This window comes from Lissotriton vulgaris, chromosome 12, assembly GCF_964263255.1.
Source record: "Lissotriton vulgaris chromosome 12, aLisVul1.2, whole genome shotgun sequence".
NCBI classification, from domain to species: Eukaryota; Metazoa; Chordata; class Amphibia; order Caudata; family Salamandridae; genus Lissotriton; species Lissotriton vulgaris.
The window spans coordinates 99095746-99116136 of record NC_141700.1 but is presented as its reverse complement, the minus strand read 5'-3'; the positions used below and the strand labels follow the sequence as shown (position 1 = coordinate 99116136).

Genomic DNA, 20391 nt, shown 5'->3' with positions numbered 1-20391 from the left:
TTTGCATGCAGGTCTAAGTGCTGGCCCCACCCTCCATCCACAAGGTTTAAAGTCTTTCGTGCTTTATGTAGACCGAGCTACATCCCCCAAGGTTAAATACTGTCATGGTGCTTGGAGGTAGAGTTGCCGGTAGGCCCTTCCCTCGTAAGGCTTCCTCTCTTTCTGTGCATACAGGGCCGAACAGCAGGTACCCGCTCCACCATCTCCAGAGTTAAGGACCCTTATGGTGACTGCAAACTGAACCACCTCCCCAGCTTATATACCAGAATCTCATAGTGTTTGCAGACCAATCATGCAGGACCCCCACAACCCTACCCCAGAGCCTATAGAGACCGGTCGGTTGTGCATAAAGGCCAAGAAGTACGTACATCTCTACCAATCCGAAGTTGAAAGACCTCTATTGTGTATGCAGATCGAGCTATGGCCCCCTCCTCTTAAAGACCCTCCTGGTACTTGGAGACATGTGGCAGGTAGATCTTTACCCCCGTAAAGGCTCCAAACGCGCTTGTGTATGTAGGTCCTCCTCTACACCAGCCTCAGGGTTATGAATTCTTATGGTTTATCCAACATGAACTGCTTCCTTGGCTAATATCCCAGACACTCATAATGCTTGCAGGCCAAGTATGTGGTACTCCTCATAGCCCTACCCCAGAGTTTATAGTCTGGTTGTGCATGTAGGCCAACTTGCACATAATCCTGCCTTACTCCAAAGCATAAAAACCTCTATTGCGTATGCAGTTCGAGCTACAGCCCTCCAGGCTTAAAGACCCTCACAGTGAGTGCCAACCGAGCTCCACGTACCTTCTTGCACATTAAGGCTTAAAACCCTATCTATTGCATGCTGGTCAAGCAGCGAGGGATTCCCCCACTCGTCTCTGTATAAAGTACCTCTTACATGGGCAGCCATGACTGTGGTGCATGTGTTCAAAGGGCTGCAGGTCCCCACTCCCCCAACATTCAAATCCCAGTCCCCCCCCACCCCCCCTCCATCTCCGAATCTGGCAGTCCACATCACTAAAGCATATAGGTTGATCTGTAGGTAACTCCTAATTCAACAGCTATGCCTCGTCACCGCCCCATCTCACCTTCGACCTGTCCTCTGATATGAGTGGTCGATCTTGCTTTGCGGAGAAACAGCTTTCCCCGCTGTAGAAAATACAGGTAACGATGCCATCTTATAGGTACCAGATGACTCCATATCATTGTGAAAACAATGTTCCAGTCTGTGCTTTCATTCAATAAAACAATGTATTCTGGTAGCTGCATCCTTGACCCACCTCAGATGAACTAATTGCTTTGAATATACAGAGTTCAGTGGTATGTATAAGGAAAGAGTGAGCTGGCATATCGTCTGTCTTTTGATAGGGAGACACCTGCTGGCCTTAACCCTTCACACCCCTCTACCCTTCTTCCCAGGGTCACATACTTAGAGATGCTAAATGAGTCTCACATCTGTCCTATCCGCTAGTCTGAACCTTCCCAGCAGAATTGAATTCACATGATTAAAAATATAATATTAATTAAACAAAAAATAGAGCTGTTTGCCTTTTTGTCTTGTTGTAAATGCTCTTAAGTGGCAGCCAGGTAGTGTGGTAACCACACAAAATAGTAACATAAAAGTTAGCATCACATTTGAGAATTCTGTATCTACAAGCAAATGCCAAATTGATAAATGACATAATAAGCAAGTTCTTTGTACTTTTTAGGCTCAAAAAGAAGAGTTGCAGGCCCTACTAAATAAGAGCGAAGGGGAGAAGGTGTCAGTAGGTTCCCAACAGCAGAACCTTCAGGATGAGAACTTGAGGCTGAAAGAGTCCCTATTGCAAGAAGAGACTGCTCACCTCTCAGTGCGGGAGGAGCTCGAGGCCTTGAAGGAGAAGGTGCAGGTCTGGGAAAAGCAAGGCCTGGACCCGGAAAGCATCGCTGCAGAGAACGCTAAACTGAGGGCTGAACGCGATGCAGAGGGCCTGCAGATTGAGGGCTTCTTGGCACAGAAGGAGATGCTGGTGGCCGAGGCTCAAATGCTCCGACAAGAGCTGGACAAGCAACGAACACTGCTGGCCTCCATACGGCAAGATCTGGAGAACCTGACCAGCGATGATCCCGCTTTGGAGCTTGACCCGGCGGTCCAGCAGCTCCGGGAGAGCTTGGTAGGCATAGGAAGCAAACTTAAGTCAGAGCTGCAGAGGTCAGAGACCTGGGAGAAGAACTATGTTAAAGACCAAGAACGACGAAAGGAAAGACCCAGCTTTGTAAAGAAAGGTAGAAGCCAAATAAACGAGCCCGATGGTTTACCCAACACCTCAGCCTCACCCGAGGGGAAACAAGAAACCTCCACAAAGTCCTTTGAATCCACCTCCTCTCCTCTGAAGGAATCGGCGCAGGCCTTCATCCGGGGTGAACGAAAGGACAAATGGAAGGAGGCAGCAAAGGACTGGAAGGAAGGCAAGCATAAGAAGCATGTCCATTCAGAGTCCGAGGATGAGTCAATGCACAAGAGACACCATCATCGGCAGGATGATAACGATCCTCAAGAGCACAAGTCTTCTGAGTTTGTTGGGAGGAAGAACGAATGGAAGGGCATTGTGAAGGACGGAAAGTGGAGAGACCGTGTCGGGACCTGGAGGGAGGGAGCTGCTGACCATCACCACAATGGTATGGAAAAGAGGCAGGAGGACCGGCGTCACCCAGAGAGGTCCGGGAATGGTCATCACCCTCATAAGGAACACCATACGTCCCATGATGGTATGCAGGAAAAGGAAGGAGACTCCCAGGAGAACAGGCCCCAGTGGCAGAAGTCTGTAGAGGATGGAAAGAAAGAACACAGGCACCATGATCACAATAAATTTTGGAAGAAGTTCTCAGATCACCAGTATCGAGTCCCCGAGGGGTGCTCTGGCGTGACTGACTGCGCTCGTAAAGATGGCATGGACCTCTTTAATGTTGAGCTTGCACCAGTGGATAAGCAAGAGTTCACACAGCTGCTGCGGGAATATCTGGAACTACAAGAGTTAGCAAAGTACCTGCCAGAGCTCGACAAGTTCTTGAGCAAGTTCTTTGAGAGCGACATCTTTATGCACGACAAGATGCGCTTCCGGGACTTTGTCAACGATGTTGAAGACTACCTAGAGGACATTGCGACCAAGGAGAAAGGTGACGACGATGCTGTGGATGACTTTGACAAGCACGTCTTCAAACATTACTTTGGTGATGCGGCCATAAAAAAGAGGTGGGTAGAAACTTTATATAGTTTGTGTTTTGTTGTTGCACACCTGAGTATCACATTTTCTTCATAGTGGTTCCAATTGTAATAAAATGAGAACTATGAAGTCCAATGCAACAAATCTTCAAAACTATTTTTACTCCTGCAAAAATGTTCATTGCCCTAGTGCAAAGGCTTATAAAAGAAATATTGTTGCCCAAGACCATATGTTACGAATGAGGCTACATTTTACTAAACAGGAATGAGCTAACCAGTTCATATAATAAAGTTGTAGGTTTACCGTAGAAGACCTACTACAAGCTACTCAGTGCAAATCCCCACCAGACGCGGTGTCTTTCGCTCAGCCCACTCTGTAAATGACAACCCACACACAGAGCGACACCACGATCGATACTCTATGATCTGAGCAACATGGTTGAGCAGGGGAGCGAATTTATGACTAATGTGGTCTGTAATATAAATTTAAGCACACACCAGAGGTTGGTGATAAGTCATCAAATTTAATTTTTCTCTATTAAGGCAAACTGAGAAATGTGCATTCATCCTTCCACATTGTGAGTTTATAAACTCTGGTAAAGTGAGATTACTGGATGAAATTCTTTCTTCATGCATGTGTGCCTGATTAGAGGATGGCATTTGTGAGAAGTTGGCCTGATATGTAGTGTTTCCAATTCTGGAACCACTTGGTATCAGTCCAAACAAACCCCAAAGATGTCTGGTTGTAAGTCAACCTTGTTAGACAAGCTATCCTAGTGGTAGCATGGACTAAGCAGCCTTAAAGGCTTAACTTAAGAGGTCGTGTTAAGCGAGCTGTTTTACCACATACAATCCTGTAATCAAATGAAAGGACACCACACAAGTATATATTGTAAAAATATATGTATTTATTTCTAAATTACTCCCCAGTACTCTTTATGAGGAAAGGGGCACAAGCGTTAAATCAAAAGCACAGTAAAACATATAAAGTTGCACAATTATGGATGAGGGCGGGTGGCCACTCAGACCATATACAAAAAAAGTGGTATAAGGAACACTTATCGAACAATGGTTAGGCCTAGGGCCTAGAGATTCGCTGGGAGCAGTCAGGACTAGCAATGCTGAAGTCGGGAGTAGCCCACAGGAGACGGGTGCAGCACGGAAAGTGCGGCTCGCACCAATGCAAAGTCAATGGTGCGTAAAAGTTGGATAAAGTGAATTAAAAGATACTTCCGCTGAACCTAGGAACACAAAACTTTAGACACAGACCCTAGAGGTGTGTACCAGTGTAAGGACACCGGCGTTGCAAAGTTACCTCACCCACAGGCCGTGGGTGCACAGGGTCGAAGTGGCGTCGGATTCTGTCACGCAGGTTCTTGGTGCTTGAAGCTGATGCAGCTGCAGGCGCTGTGAAGCAGAAGTGTCCGGTGCGATCCAAGGGTGGATCGAAGTAGAAAAGTACCTGAAAGCAGAGGGGACAGAGTCTGGGTCACTCAGCAGTGACCAGGGTGGAACCAGGACGGAACCAGGCAATGTCGGGCGCAATCAGGCGGTTGTCGATAGGCTTCTCTCCGCTGTCACGTGGGCTCTGGGGCATCTGCGACGTCCAGGAGCAGGTCACGATCTGTCCCACGTAGGCTCTCGCCGTCAGCACCGTCGGCTTCAAGATTGCAGCAAACAGCACTTGGCAAAAGCAATCCACGCGGAACCGGGAGATTGCTTATCACTCGAACCAGGAGGGTCAGAGTGGGGGCTCCTTTTCACAGGAGCTGGTGCAGATCTGGAGCAACCAGAAAAGCAAGTCGTATTTCAGTTTTCGTCGGCACAGGGGCCACAAGCCAGCTGGCAAGTGACCGGGCCAACGCGTCGAGCCAACACAAGCAGAAGGGCCCCACGCAGCACTCGTCGAGTGTGGAGGGGTGAGCTTTGGTGCAAGTGGAGCTCGGGGCTGGGGCTTCTCAAACCCCGGTGTACAGCTTCGAGGGTCACTCGTGGGCTGCACGGTCAGCGTCTCGTGGCCTTTTCAAGATGGCGTGCCCCACACTTCCGGTCGCCTCCACGGGTCTCAGCTCTGCAGGGACTGTGGATCGGGCAGGGAGAAGGCAGGCAAGCTTGATCTCGTCGATCTCTGTCGCTCGAGTCCCAGCGGGGACTGCAACAAAGCAAGGGTCGAGGGCTGGATGGTACCTGTTTGCACAGGGTGGTCACTCCTTGACCACAAGGGAGATTCTTCAGTCTTCTCACGTCGTGTAGAAAGTCGAAGGGTCCAGAATTCGTTTCTTATGTTTCTTCAGGATGATCTGAGTTGCATTGGCACTGCTCCCCCTCTTATTCCAATCTGAGGGGTGGATCTCCTGCTAGGTCCCTCCCCTATGGGTGGGACCAGGAAGGGGGGTGGTTAAACCCCCTTTCCTTTGTCCAGGTCTCACTGGAGCTGGGGCTGGGCTGCCCCAGAACCGGTTTGACCGGATTATGCAAGGGGAAGCCTTGTGCTCCCCAGGCACTGTCTGGTTTCATTCAAACCTCCCTGCTACAATCCACTATCTCCTGTCTGGGGTGGTGTCACACCTCCCTGTGACAGGAAATCCTTTGTCCAGGCCTCCTCTGCTGAGTTTCGGTCAGCAGCAGGAGGTCAGACATGTGTCTGTGGCAGAAGCATCCATTTTGTGGATCTGAGGCTCTTTTAAAAATCAACCGCGTTTTAGCAAAAGTAACATGTTGTCCCCTCTAGAGGGGTGGAATGCTACCCCCGTCGCCAGGACTGGCGAGGGGGTAGTATTCCAAATCGTATGACACCTTACACGACATGTTTTGATAAAGCCAAACCAAAGTTGACATATAACCGCGAGGATTATAATGCACTTAATAGTATATGGTTTGGCATTATCCCGGAACAGCTAAGGGAATTGGTCCCGACAGCTGCAGACAGGCTCAGCTCATGCTAGAGCGCCATCTCACATTAAACCACGCACTCTGCCTTCAGGATTGTTAAGGCCTGCCATAGGAGTGGCTCACAGGTTTATATGTGTCCAGATAGGTGTAGATATAGGCATACTATATCTAAGCAAGGGGTGATTACACCACCTTGCCCCAGCTGAGTGATCAGCCAGTTGTGTCAATTTTAGATAGCCAGCCAGGGGTGGCAAAAGATATGCTGCAGCCCCTGGTAGGCCTTGGATGCACCTATGCCCTGGGCACCTATAGTGCTCTGTACAGGGGCTGATAAGGTGACCCAAGCCAATCTAGTTATGCACCTAGGGTACATGGAATCCATTTTACAGAGAGAGCAGATAGCCTGGGGCCCTGATTAGCAGGGAACCAGGCCAACTAAGTCGAAAACCAGCTAAACACAAGGCAAAAAATCTGGGGTAACCATAGTCAGGTAGCCACCTTCCTACACAACCCCCCCCCCCCCAAACGAAAGGAGATAAGGCTATCCTTGTCCAGGTAAGCCTTTATTGCCTGAGTGGCCATATAAGGAAGTACCTGCACTAGCATGGGTACCCCCTGTCTCATGGTCCACTAAGCAGTCCCTCACCCTTGGGGTATCAGAGGGTCTCCACCATAGGGAATCACTACCTTGGGTGTGTCTTTGCAAGTTAGAAGGCTGGTTTGGATATGGAGTTTTGAAGTGAGGCTCCACTAATTTAGGACTCAGCTTCCTCCAATTATCTTCCACCATGTGTGCCCTTCTCTCTTCAACTGAGTTGCACTGTGCTCTCAGGGTCAACCTCTGGCTACCTAAAGCTGGAGGCTGGGTCCCTCTGTTTGGCTGGCTGGAGGGACAGTTCAGGTTTGGGCCCTTTGGGTCCCAGGTTTGGCTGTGCCCAACAGAATCCATCTGTGGGAGGTCCCTAACTACTTTTAAGGGGGCTCCCTCAGGAGTTTTTAAAGTTTTCACCTCACTAGGGCTACTAGTTTTGGTGCCCCTAATCTGTTGATGGGGGTGCTTTATTTGACAGGGGGCCCTCCGGGTCTCACTGTCCTTCTTGTCCTCTGCAGCCCTGGGCTGACTAAGGCAAGGTAGAGAGGGGCAGGTTACCTGCTCCAGACTGGGTCCCACCTGAGAAGGGTCCACTGTCATCAGAGGCTCTGTCAGGCCAGGCCTAACAACCTCTGGGGCAGTTCCTTCATCAGGGGTAAGATCAGTTCCCTGAGGAGGCTGATCCTGTCCTACTGTCTGGTGAGGGGGAGATTTCTCTTTCTCCGCCATGCTCTCAGTTTGGGTGGAGTGATCCATCATTTCAGGCTTCACAACACACATATCTGTTTGAGTTTGGGCTGTGGCCATCACAGCCCCACCAACCTTTTCAGGAGGAGACTCAGTTTGGGTTTCTGCTGTTATCATAACAGCTTTGCTATTCTGTTTTGGAAGAGCTTCTTGTAAAGATGGGGCAGAGAGTTGCTCAGCCCTACCAACCCTTTCAGGAAGGACATCTTGAATTGGGGCTATAGCCAGTACAGCCCCACTAACCTTTCCATTTGAGTTTACCATTCTAGAATGGATTTCCTGTTCAACCTCAGCCCAGGCTGAGATTTCCAAATCATTACCCAGTAGGCAGTCTACAGGCAAGTTTGGTGACACTGCCACTCTCTTTGGGCCAGTGACACCTCCCCAGCTGAGACTTACTACTGCCATGGGATGATTTGTTTGGATACCATCAATGTTTGTTACCTGGTATGTGGCACCTGGTAAAAGTTGCTTAGAGGGGACTATACAGTCAGCCACCATGGTGATGCTAGCCCCTGTGTCTCTAAAAGCTTCAACTTTCAAACCATTGATGATGGGTTCTTGTCTATATTTGCTCAAGGTATTTGGGCAAACAGAGAAGTTGGCAAACCCCATGCCAGTCTCATAAACAAGATTATTTGGGGATGGGGACCTGGATAGGCCAGGGTCCCCTTGGGCTCCAAAAGTAAACCCACCCAGATTCCTGGGTGTGCTCCCACTTCCTGGGGGATTACTGCGGACAGTAACAGGAGGTGTTGGAGCTGACTTTGGAGGTATGTTTTCTTTATTGCCATTCTTGGGACAACAGCTGTCTGTTTTGTAATGCCCAACCTGTTTACAGGCATGACAATAAGGCTTTTTCTCAGTTGATGAAGTGTCTTGGGACCCACCCCCCTTCTTGGAGTTTTGGGGCCCTGGGGAAGTGTTTTCTTTACTTTTATCCCCACCCTTATCTTGAGGCTTGGTAGACTCCTTCTTCTGGTTATTGTCCTGATTCTTAGGCCTAATCCTGGTTCTGACCCACTTATCTGCCCTCTTTCCCAATTCTTGGGGAGAGGTCAAATCTGAGTCCACCAGGTGCTGGTGTAAGAGCTGGTTCTGACAATTACTTAGGATCTGCTCCCTCATAATCAAATTATACAATCCTGTGAAGTCATGTACTTTGCTGCCATTTAGCCAACCCTCCAGAGCCTTAGTTGCACAATCAACAAAATCAGTCCAGTCCTGAGTCTGTGTCTTCTGGGTGTCTCTGAACTTTAACCTGTACTGTTCAGTGGTTAAGCCAAACCCATCTATTAGAACACTCTTCAGGACTTTGTAATTGCTGGCATCCTCATGTCTGACAGTGAGGAGCCTATCTCTCCCTTTCTCTGAAAAGGAGTACCATAAGATTGCTGCCCACTGTTCCTCAGGAACCTGCTGTACCATGCAGGCTCTCTCCAGAGCAGTCATCCATTTGTGGATGTCATCCCCTTCCTGATAGGGGGGCACAATCTTTGTCAGGTTTCTACTATCATAGGACCTGGGTTTCTCTTTAGGAACTTTGCTGCCACCAGTGGCATCTAAGCCACACAATTTTCTTTCTCTTGCTAAAGCAAGTTTAGCTTGAGCCAAGGCTGCCTCTTCCCTTTCTATTTGGAGTTGGACAGCCCTCATCCTGGCCCTATGCTCTTTTCTCTGGGAGGGAGTCATCCCTCTTTGAGATTCTCTTGAGGCACTAGAAAGATGAGAGTCCCTTGATTGAGATCTCACCCTCCTGTTGCCTGGGAGAATTTGGTTATGAGATCTGGAGTGGTGCTGGCCCTCTCCATTCTCATGTAGGTCCAGGTTGGCCTGGTTAAGCCTGGCAACCTGTACCTGGTTTCCCCTCTGATCCTGATCTTCAGGCTCTTCTAAATCAGAGCCTTCCTCTTCCTCTTCCTCTTCTTCATCTTCTGGAAGATTCTCATTCTCAGGGGAGTGTATCCCTTCACCTGAATCTAAGGGAGCCCGACTCACCTTATCTAAGTCATCCTTTTCTAGGATAGCTATTAGGGAAGGAATGGTAGGGCCTCTGCCCCTTTTTAGCCCCCTGGCTGTGCACAAGGCACTCAGGTCTTTGTGGCTAAGGTTGTCATATCTGGATGTTGTCCCTATAGGATCAACTATTACAGGAGCAGAGCCTGAGGCTCTACCTGTATCAGACATGACTGCTAGTGAGGTGTAAGTGATGCACTTACCTACACTAAGTGGTTTCCTACTGTACCTTGCTAGTGAGTTGTAGTCAGGGTGTGCTAATCCCTTTAATCTACAACTACTAAGTTCAGTAGAACTTAATATGCTAAGCTTTTGATTTATATGTACCTAGAGGTACTTGATGTGATCTTTCAATTTGATAAAGATTGCAATGGTAAAACAAACAGCAAGCTCAAATCCGCACCGCTGCACACCAATGTGAGAAGTTGGCCTGATATGTAGTGTTTCCAATTCTGGAACCACTTGGTATCAGTCCAAACAAACCCCAAAGATGTCTGGTTGTAAGTCAACCTTGTTAGACAAGCTATCCTAGTGGTAGCATGGACTAAGCAGCCTTAAAGGCTTAACTTAAGAGGTCGTGTTAAGCGAGCTGTTTTACCACATACAATCCTGTAATCAAATGAAAGGACACCACACAAGTATATATTGTAAAAATATATGTATTTATTTCTAAATTACTCCCCAGTACTCTTTATGAGGAAAGGGGCACAAGCGTTAAATCAAAAGCACAGTAAAACATATAAAGTTGCACAATTATGGATGAGGGCGGGTGGCCACTCAGACCATATACAAAAAAAGTGGTATAAGGAACACTTATCGAACAATGGTTAGGCCTAGGGCCTAGAGATTCGCTGGGAGCAGTCAGGACTAGCAATGCTGAAGTCGGGAGTAGCCCACAGGAGACGGGTGCAGCACGGAAAGTGCGGCTCGCACCAATGCAAAGTCAATGGTGCGTAAAAGTTGGATAAAGTGAATTAAAAGATACTTCCGCTGAACCTAGGAACACAAAACTTTAGACACAGACCCTAGAGGTGTGTACCAGTGTAAGGACACCGGCGTTGCAAAGTTACCTCACCCACAGGCCGTGGGTGCACAGGGTCGAAGTGGCGTCGGATTCTGTCACGCAGGTTCTTGGTGCTTGAAGCTGTTGCAGCTGCAGGCGCTGTGAAGCAGAAGTGTCCGGTGCGATCCAAGGGTGGATCGAAGTAGAAAAGTACCTGAAAGCAGAGGGGACAGAGTCTGGGTCACTCAGCAGTGACCAGGGTGGAACCAGGACGGAACCAGGCAATGTCGGGCGCAATCAGGCGGTTGTCGATAGGCTTCTCTCCGCTGTCACGTGGGCTCTGGGGCATCTGCGACGTCCAGGAGCAGGTCACGATCTGTCCCACGTAGGCTCTCGCCGTCAGCACCGTCGGCTTCAAGATTGCAGCAAACAGCACTTGGCAAAAGCAATCCACGCGGAACCGGGAGATTGCTTATCACTCGAACCAGGAGGGTCAGAGTGGGGGCTCCTTTTCACAGGAGCTGGTGCAGATCTGGAGCAACCAGAAAAGCAAGTCGTATTTCAGTTTTCGTCGGCACAGGGGCCACAAGCCAGCTGGCAAGTGACCGGGCCAATGCGTCGAGCCAACACAAGCAGAAGGGCCCCACGCAGCACTCGTCGAGTGTGGAGGGGTGAGCTTTGGTGCAAGTGGAGCTCGGGGCTGGGGCTTCTCAAACCCCGGTGTACAGCTTCGAGGGTCACTCGTGGGCTGCACGGTCAGCGTCTCGTGGCCTTTTCAAGATGGCGTGCCCCACACTTCCGGTCGCCTCCACGGGTCTCAGCTCTGCAGGGACTGTGGATCGGGCAGGGAGAAGACAGGCAAGCTTGATCTTGTCGATCTCTGTCGCTCGAGTCCCGGCGGGGACTGCAACAAAGCAAGGGTCGAGGGCTGGATGGTACCTGTTTGCACAGGGTGGTCACTCCTTGACCACAAGGGAGATTCTTCAGTCTTCTCACGTCGTGTAGAAAGTCGAAGGGTCCAGAATTCGTTTCTTATGTTTCTTCAGGATGATCTGAGTTGCATTGGCACTGCTCCCCCTCTTATTCCAATCTGAGGGGTGGATCTCCTGCTAGGTCCCTCCCCTATGGGTGGGACCAGGAAGGGGGGTGGTTACACCCCCTTTCCTTTGTCCAGGTCTCACTGGAGCTGGGGCTGGGCTGCCCCAGAACCGGTTTGACCGGATTATGCAAGGGGAAGCCTTGTGCTCCCCAGGCACTGTCTGGTTTCATTCAAACCTCCCTGCTACAATCCACTATCTCCTGTCTGGGGTGGTGTCACACCTCCCTGTGACAGGAAATCCTTTGTCCAGGCCTCCTCTGCTGAGTTTCGGTCAGCAGCAGGAGGTCAGACATGTGTCTGTGGCAGAAGCATCCATTTTGTGGATCTGAGGCTCTTTTAAAAATCAACCGCGTTTTAGCAAAAGTAACATGTCGTCCCCTCTAGAGGGGTGGAATGCTACCCCCGTCGCCAGGACTGGCGAGGGGGTAGTATTCCAAATCGTATGACACCTTACACGACATGTTTTGATAAAGCCAAACCAAAGTTGACATATAACCGCGAGGATTATAATGCACTTAATAGTATATGGTTTGGCATTATCCCGGAACAGCTAAGGGAATTGGTCCCGACAGCTGCAGACAGGCTCAGCTCATGCTAGAGCACCATCTCACATTAAACCACGCACTCTGCCTTCAGGATTGTTAAGGCCTGCCATAGGAGTGGCTCACAGGTTTATATGTGTCCAGATAGGTGTAGATATAGGCATACTATATCTAAGCAAGGGGTGATTACACCACCTTGCCCCAGCTGAGTGATCAGCCAGTTGTGTCAATTTTAGATAGCCAGCCAGGGGTGGCAAAAGATATGCTGCAGCCCCTGGTAGGCCTTGGATGCACCTATGCCCTGGGCACCTATAGTGCTCTGTACAGGGGCTGATAAGGTGACCCAAGCCAATCTAGTTATGCACCTAGGGTACATGGAATCCATTTTACAGAGAGAGCAGATAGCCTGGGGCCCTGATTAGCAGGGAACCAGGCCAACTAAGTCGAAAACCAGCTAAACACAAGGCAAAAAATCTGGGGTAACCATAGTCAGGTAGCCACCTTCCTACAGCATTCTAACAGAGATATTTCCTTTTATTAATGTTGGTAATGACACTACAAGTAAGATTGCACAATCACAACACTACACTTTTCATTCCACTTTGCACACTTGAACACATTTAATAATTCTAGGAATTTACTTTCACTTCTCTGAGAGTTGGTCCCTCATTCGCCAAAGCTCAGAGTGCCTAGAATAGTGTTAAGCATTGGCATTAAGCACTGTATACAAAATATTGTCATTTACCTTATTTTTAAATAGTGTGCGTCTTCTGAAAAATAAGCGTCAACTTGTGGTGTTCACAAATTTCCCAAGGCAAGGAATGAGGAAGCGATCTTCACAATATCTTAAAGGGAGCTAAAGTAAGACGATGAGAGGGCATCCTTGGTGTACAGATCTCAGGATGTCACTTTAGTTGATGACATCATATTGGTTTTGGGACCAATTGTTCTATTTAACACTAGAAATACTTTGACAAGTGAAATCTTCCCGGTCTGCGTAGCAGGTTCATTCGGTGTACTGGCTTTCATCAGGCAAGCTCTCGTCCACAATACACCAAAGCTCAACTTTCTGCTCGGCTTGAGGTGGTTGCTGCTACCCTCCCCTAAAAGACTCCTTACAACATGTCATATTAAATTCAACATATCCAGTCAGTAGTCCGCCTGTGTTCTGTACTGTGTTTGTATCACAAGGATGTGACGAGTGGAAAGAACATGCACTCGCATTTCACTGCAACGTGACACGCAAGCACTTTCAATTCACCTTTATGATCTAAACACTCCGCAGAACTCCTGCATATAATTTTTTCACACCAAACTCACAGCAGAGACAAACAATGTAGTGCTGGACATGTTCAGTTTTTCCTTGCAAGCTAAAAAGTGGCAATACTCCACTAATCATTTGCATTCCTGCAGCTTTTCCTGCCTTTGTGCTGAGAAATCAGCTTCAAAGCACAACATTTGGAAGGTTATGAGGTAAGAAGGCTTTGTGTGTTTATTTAAGAAGTACATATGCAGTGGAATGTGAACAAACCTAGGCTGGAGAGTCTTCAAACTAAAAGGTGTGGGTGTATGTCCACGTCACCATTTAAAACTGGATTAATCTCAGTCTTTACAAAGTTACATTTGGGGTTACTTTCACAGCATATTTACTTGCTCAACCCTCCTCTCTGTCCCTATGTATACACAATAGTAATGGACTGAAAGCCTTTTGAGAGTACAGTGTGTGTCTGCGTTATCTGTTGGCGGTTCCTCTAATAACATATTGTAGGTCTCAATAATTCCTTTCTAGGTCCTCGAAGAAAAGCATCCACAAGACAAAGATTCATAAAAACTACGATGAAGACATGGGGCCAGTGCCCCAAAATGATCGGCCCAAATATGTCAAGTCTGAGCAGCGCATGAAGGAAGAGGGGCCGAGTGTCCACCACAAACTCTCCAATCCATTGAATCATGATAAAGAAATGAAGTATCCAAACTCAGAACAGCATCACAACTCTGGGCGGTCAAACCGTGGGAATAAAGCACAGTCCGATTACTATCTGAACAACTCAAAAACCTTCAAGCACCCCAAGGAATGCCAATCTTATAACAACCAAGATGACTTAGGACATGATAAGTTCTTTAAAAAAAAGCAGTCTTATCGCAAATACGATGACACTCAATATATTGAGCACTCGAGCGAAAGTCAGTCTTATCACGACCATGATAGCTTTAAACATGAAACATCTCCCAAAGAAGGTATGTTTTCTTACCCACATGACAACACCCAATCATTCAGAAATGGGAAGAAAGTCAAGCAAAGGCAATCAAATCACCGGCATGATGACACTAAACCATTCAAGAATGAGGAATATCCCAAGGATAGTCCACAAGGCCACCAGCATGCTGACGGCAAATCAGTAAAGAATGGGAAGAATAACAAGCGAAGGCAACATGACCAGCAGTATGATGATGCCAAGCTGTCACAAAATGAGAAGAATCACAAGCTAAAGCAATCTGACCATCAGGATGATTACGCAAAGCCATTTAAGAATGAAAAGAACCACAAGGAAAGGTCATCACGCCACCAAAATGAGGAATCCCACTCGTTCAAAACTGAAAACAAATTCAAGGAAAGATCGCCTGACCACCACAATCACGGCTCCACACATAAGGAGAACTTCAAGCAAAAAGAAAGGACATCTGACTACCACCATCATGAGTCCAACCATAAGGAGAACGTGAAACAAAAGCAGTCTTTTCATCACCATGATGATGCCAAAACCTTCAGCCGTGATAAGGACTCCAGAGAAAGCCAATCCATTCAACACCATCATAGACCCAAACATGAGAAGTATCAAAAGGAAAGTCACCCTCATCACCACGACTCCCCCCAGCCTTTCAACCACAGACACCCTATGAAGGAGGATGAACCTTATGATGACGACCACAACGTCAACACATTTATCCACAAAGACAACCTAAATAAGGAACGATACAAGGCTCAGGATGGAAAACATAGCCGTTCCAACCATGGAAAACACAAAAGGGAAGATCAGTCAAGCCACCAATACCATGACGATGCCAACAACTTCCATAATAAGAAGCACCACAAAGAAGGAAGGTCTTCCCACCACAACCACCAGCATGGTGGATCAAAGGCTTTCAAAGAGGAGCGGCCATCATATGATCACAATCATGAAGAATACAACCACGACCAGAAAAAAGGGCATAATAGGGGCAGACAATCAGACCATCCAAAAGTTGAAGGACACAAGGAACACAACCACAAGTAACCTTCAGGCCACGGATAAGCCCTCGGAGGATGGTGCAAAGTGGACATGCAAATTTGATAACTTTGTTACCAGAGGTGCCTCCTGCTCCATTCAGCAAAATGAGCATGATGTGTTTCTGCAATTTTGTAATAATCTAGTAATTTCTTTGTACACCTTATGGGTTCTTGTACACGGAGGCTACTATTGTTTGAAATGCAGCACCACTGTTATTGCTAGATCGTTAGCACTTTAATCAGAACTAGCTTTAGATACCTAGTTTTAGCGGTCTAACGTCTTGCTAAATTACTCGACTCTCCTAAGATGAATGAGTTTTTGAAGACGGTTACGAGTGCACGTGCCTCATTTATTCCTGTACCCAGCTGGGCCTTCTCTGTTAAAGCTCCTATCCGGGACTGTTCGGCACCTAGCCTAATGTTCCATGTCCACCATGTTTGGAATGGGAGCCATCGTCCTTACAGAGGTCTACTTCCAGATCTCTAGGCACTGTTGAGGTAGTAGATTCTCTTTAAGGTATTTCGATCTTCTGACATCCCATTGGACCTAGTCACATTCCCCAAAACCTTTGCCGGGACCGTCCTTTGGATAAATAGTCTTTGGCGCTGGTGTAAACGCAACATCTGGGTCATCTCTTTAATTCCCTATAATTTTTTTTTATCCTTCACCTTCGTCATGACTCGTCTTTTTTCATTTTTTTAGTTGTTTATTTACTTCGACAATCATCTTTTCCACCAGTTTAGGACTCTTGACAAGTGGCTGTGGTCATTTAATAGGTTTATCTTTTGGTACCGCCATACTCTTCCGATGTGCCTTAGGTAATGCAGAACACTGGCTTCTGCTATTGCTGTAAATTATAGGTACATGATTTTCATTATTGCTTCTTTTAATGATGTCATTCCTGCTGTGGCCATGGGTTAAAATGTATAAAATTAGCTCCCTGAGAGATGCTTTCCGGGGGTGGGGGTGCACTAAGTATTCTCCGTAGGTAAATCCTTGGGTGTTTTTAATTTCCTCAAATCCTTCTGACATCTAAAACCTCTGAAATGTATTTAAGACTTTGCCTTATTAAAATCAAATCTACTTCCCATAATGTTAGCTCCCAGCTCCTAAGGCATTAGAACAAAAGAAATCCTTCACTTGAAATTGACTTTATTTTTTATTTTTGGGAGAAAGTGGCTACCATTTTGTTTTTATCTGTAGGCATTTAGTGCTTGTGACCATTAGCTTACCTTAGCACTCCATATCAACTTACTACGCCTGAGGTGTAGAGACCTGACTTGTAACTAATGTTCAGAGATACATTGCTTGTAAGACGTCTGAATCACCTTTTCACCGCCCTCGGCACTCGTAACTTACAGGTAGGAAGTAGGCATAAGGACTACAGAATTCTGAGTTCTCTGTTCCTGGGAAGAGGGAGGAACAAAAAGGACTAAATGTTCTCACACAAATACTAGTTTCAAATTTGCTCAGTAATACAGTGATAATGTTGCATACAGGGCAGAAAATGTTACCTCAGCAAATGGACCTGCAGAATGTAAAGATTCCAGGAAACAAGCTACAACAAGTAATGGATTGGCTCGCTACTTTCTAAGTTGATGTAGTAAAACCTGTTGTTAGTACTGTTTGAAGGATACCAAGGAGCTAAAGCAAGGTCTTGCTTTTTATTCTTTTCCTCCTTTTTCTTTATCACACTCAACTTTCTCGTTAATTCTTTTCTTTAACCTAAACTTAGACTGCTTTGCCTAACTTTTCTGAATCTCCTTTTGCACCCTTCTCTTACACGTATTTTCGCTTTCTCTCTTTTATGATCTTCTCTTTTTTTGTTTCTTTCTCTTTCTTTCCTATTTCTTAAATTATACACCCCTTTTGTTATTGGTCCACATTTTCTCTATTCTTTTGATCTTTTTTGCTCTGTTTTTCCCCTTCCTACTTCTGTCTCCTTTTTTGTCTTGTTTCTTTCTTAATTTTCTCATATTCTTTATTCCTCTAGCTCCATTTGTTTGCAATATTTGTCGCTTTTAATCTACTTTTTTCTCTAACTTTTTTTTCTGTTTTATGCCCTTCTTTCCAGCTGTCTCTCTCTTTTCTTTGGCACATTTTACTTTAAAATGGTCTCTTGTTCTGTCTCCTGTTTATCTATTTTAATTTCTTTCCATTTTTTAAGTTTCTGTTTTGTTCTTTGTGTTCTGTTTTCCCATTTTTCTGCCTTTCCATTTTTTCCAACCTCTATCAAAGTTGATTTATCCATGTTTATAATCTTGTCACATTTTTGTTTACTCATTTCTCTCAATTTTCTTTCTCTTTTTCATAATTTTTCTCTTCTCACCGTTTCATTGTTTTCTTTCTATCCTTCCTCTTTTAGTGTTCTGCTTTCTCTCACTCTTTTGTTTTCTTTCAGCTTTCACTTTGTTCTCCTTATCATTTTGTTTCCTCTTTGTCTGGCTTCTTTTTTGTTTACGATTTGCATTTTCTATCCCCTGTTTGTGCTTTTAATTGTCTCTTGTTTTCTCATCAATAGTTCAGCTCCAATGTTCCAGCTTTTTCACCATCCTCTTCTTTTATTTCCATAGTTATCATTTCTCGCCTCAACTTTTCACATGTTCTACCTCTTTCCTTTTCGCTGATTGTCCTTTTTCCTTTATTTCTCCTTATATTTCCTCTTCCTCTGCTCTTTTTCTCTTTCCTTTCCTTTGACATTTCTTGTACTATCTTTCTGTATAGTTTTTTCTTTAAGTTGCTCTCCTTTTATTTCTCTTCCCACATTTCCTTTCTATCAATTCTGTTTCAACCATATATCCTTTTCTTGTTGTCTTCATTTTCTTATTCAGTGTTCTCTTTGTAACTTACTAAAATGTCCATTTTATTTGCTTTACATTTTTCTTGTACTCATACTCTGCCTTTCTCTTTATTTTTATTTGCTTTATCTTTTGTTTTTTCTCCCTCCTCTCTTCCCTCACTTTCTTTTCTCTCTGATCATGGCAAATTTCTTTATTTTCCCTCACTTTCTTTTCTCTCTGATCATGGCAAATTTCTTTATTTTTCTCGTCCTTGTCACTTTCTCTTCTTTGACCTTGTTTATTTTATTTCTCACTGTGATGCTTTTGATTTCTCCATTTCTTTTTCCTTTTTTGTTCTCCTCCATCTTCTCATTTTTTAAATGTTGCTTCATATTTTCTCTGTGATTTCTATTTCGCTCTGCTCTTTATTTCAATCCATGTTCTCTCTCATTGTTTGCTATTCCCATGCTCCTCCTTACTCTTTCAAATCTTTTTCTATTTCATTGGTTGTTTTTTTACTTTTTGGCTCCTCTTTTTCTCTTACCTCCATATGCTAAGTCTCCTCTCTTACTCGCTTCTCTTGCTTTTTTCCCCATTGCCTTTCACTGAACTTCTCAATTTTATGTTTTCTCTTTCTTTTTTTTGTCAACCTCTCAGTTTGTACTCTCCAGGCCAGTCTGCAATCTTTCACTCTGGCCTTTTATTTTCTCTTTGTGTATGTGTTCTCCATTCTTCTTTCGTTTCTCCCGTTTCTTTTGCTCTTGCTTTTTTTTTCTCCTCCCCCCTCCCCCCTTTTTTAGCTTTCCTTTCTAGTGTCTATTTCATGTCCTACCCCCACCATCGAAGTAGCATGCGTTAATGAAGACTGTTATCAGAATAATAGAAGCTTCCAAGGACTTTTTGAAGATGTCAGATTTCTTAATATTTATACTCATATGATAACTACCCTTACTCTAACACCACCCCATGTCTCCAGGTTGTTTTCTACAGACTGATAATGCACTGATATAACTAATTTATGAGATGTGACACTTTGAGATGTAATGCAAGTATTTAAATTGTGTTTGTAGGAGGGTGTCTATGTGCCCTATTTCCCTTTTGCTGCTGCCACTGAATCTTTCCTGAATTTCTGTTTAGTTTGGGGGGTTTTGCACATTAGATAGAGGGGAACAATGTAGAATAAAATAAGTTTGTGATCTGAAATTATGTTTGTGGATTTTATTTCATCCTGAAAGTGGCTTTAATATGAGAAGTAGTCTGCAGAATGTTGCTTAATATAAGTGTTTTTGTGCCGCACGCCTTCACCGCAAGAAGGTTTCTTGGTATAGTTGACAGGTAACTACTATGTAATGTTGCCCAGCTCAATAGTACTCCTTACATTCGACCTCAGAAGGATGAAAGGGTGAGTGAACACCAAACACATTTTAGATCCTTCAAGTTTCTGATGATGAACATTTGAAAATGTCCTTTGGGATCCCACGGCACAGATGAACTGGGGCCTTATATACAGAATCTGTTTTCGTCCTTCTGAGAATGTGTTTCCACTTCATTCATATAGGGTGTTTTTAATGTTTTTAATTGAAGTGTTGTTTAATTGTGTCAGGCACAGTGAGGATTGAGGTTTTAAGTATGTTCTGGGAAAGGACGAATCTGTCATGGAGTTCTGGGATCTTATGTCGCTTCTGGGAAATATGTCCTGAGGTCCTCCATAGTGGCCATTCAGTGTAAGTGGGTGAAAGTATTACATTTGTAGGACTGAAGTTAATCACGTGGCTGAGTCGCTTCACACTTGACTTTTTCTGACTCCACAAACCCATTGCTGCACATCATGCACTCAATGTATGTTTGCGTGAGCCTGGCGTGCGGATCCTGTTTTATGAAGAACAACATTGTCCAATTAGAGAATAGAATTGCATGCTGAACGTATATTAAGGAAAAAAAAAGTTTTGGCTTTTTTAAACAAATAAATTTTTTCATGGAAATAATCAATGACAACCCCAAACTCAATGTTGATGACCGCTTCCGCTCTTCCGGATTTTTTGCCAGTATTTATGGGGTTGCTAAAGTCTCTATTTAGGAATTCTGAATGACCCTGTTTGCAGCTTTTCTTGAAAGGGAGCCTCATTCATCCAGAAAGACTTGGAAAAGGTGTGATATTTTATGAAACGTCCATGGTGAATGCAAACAGGTATTTTCTGTACAGCAGAGTCCGAAGAAGGGCTTTTCAGAGCTTGACAGTGAAGGTTCCAACA

The 20391-nt window shown here is 45.4% G+C and overlaps 1 protein-coding gene across 3 annotated transcripts in view; it reads left to right on the top strand.

The window, feature by feature from the left end:
- Positions 1–19342, top strand: part of PBXIP1 (PBX homeobox interacting protein 1) — a 120767-nt gene extending 101425 nt beyond the window's left edge. For all 3 annotated transcript variants that reach the window (XM_086947359.1, XM_086947358.1, XM_086947360.1), the window contains 2 exons: positions 1707–3229; positions 13880–19342. In XM_086947359.1, coding sequence (XP_086803485.1) covers positions 1707–3229; positions 13880–15365 — 3009 coding nt within the window. In that variant the 3' untranslated portion in view covers positions 15366–19342. The remainder of the gene's footprint in view (positions 1–1706; positions 3230–13879) is intronic.
- Positions 19343–20391: the final 1049 nt, after the last annotated feature.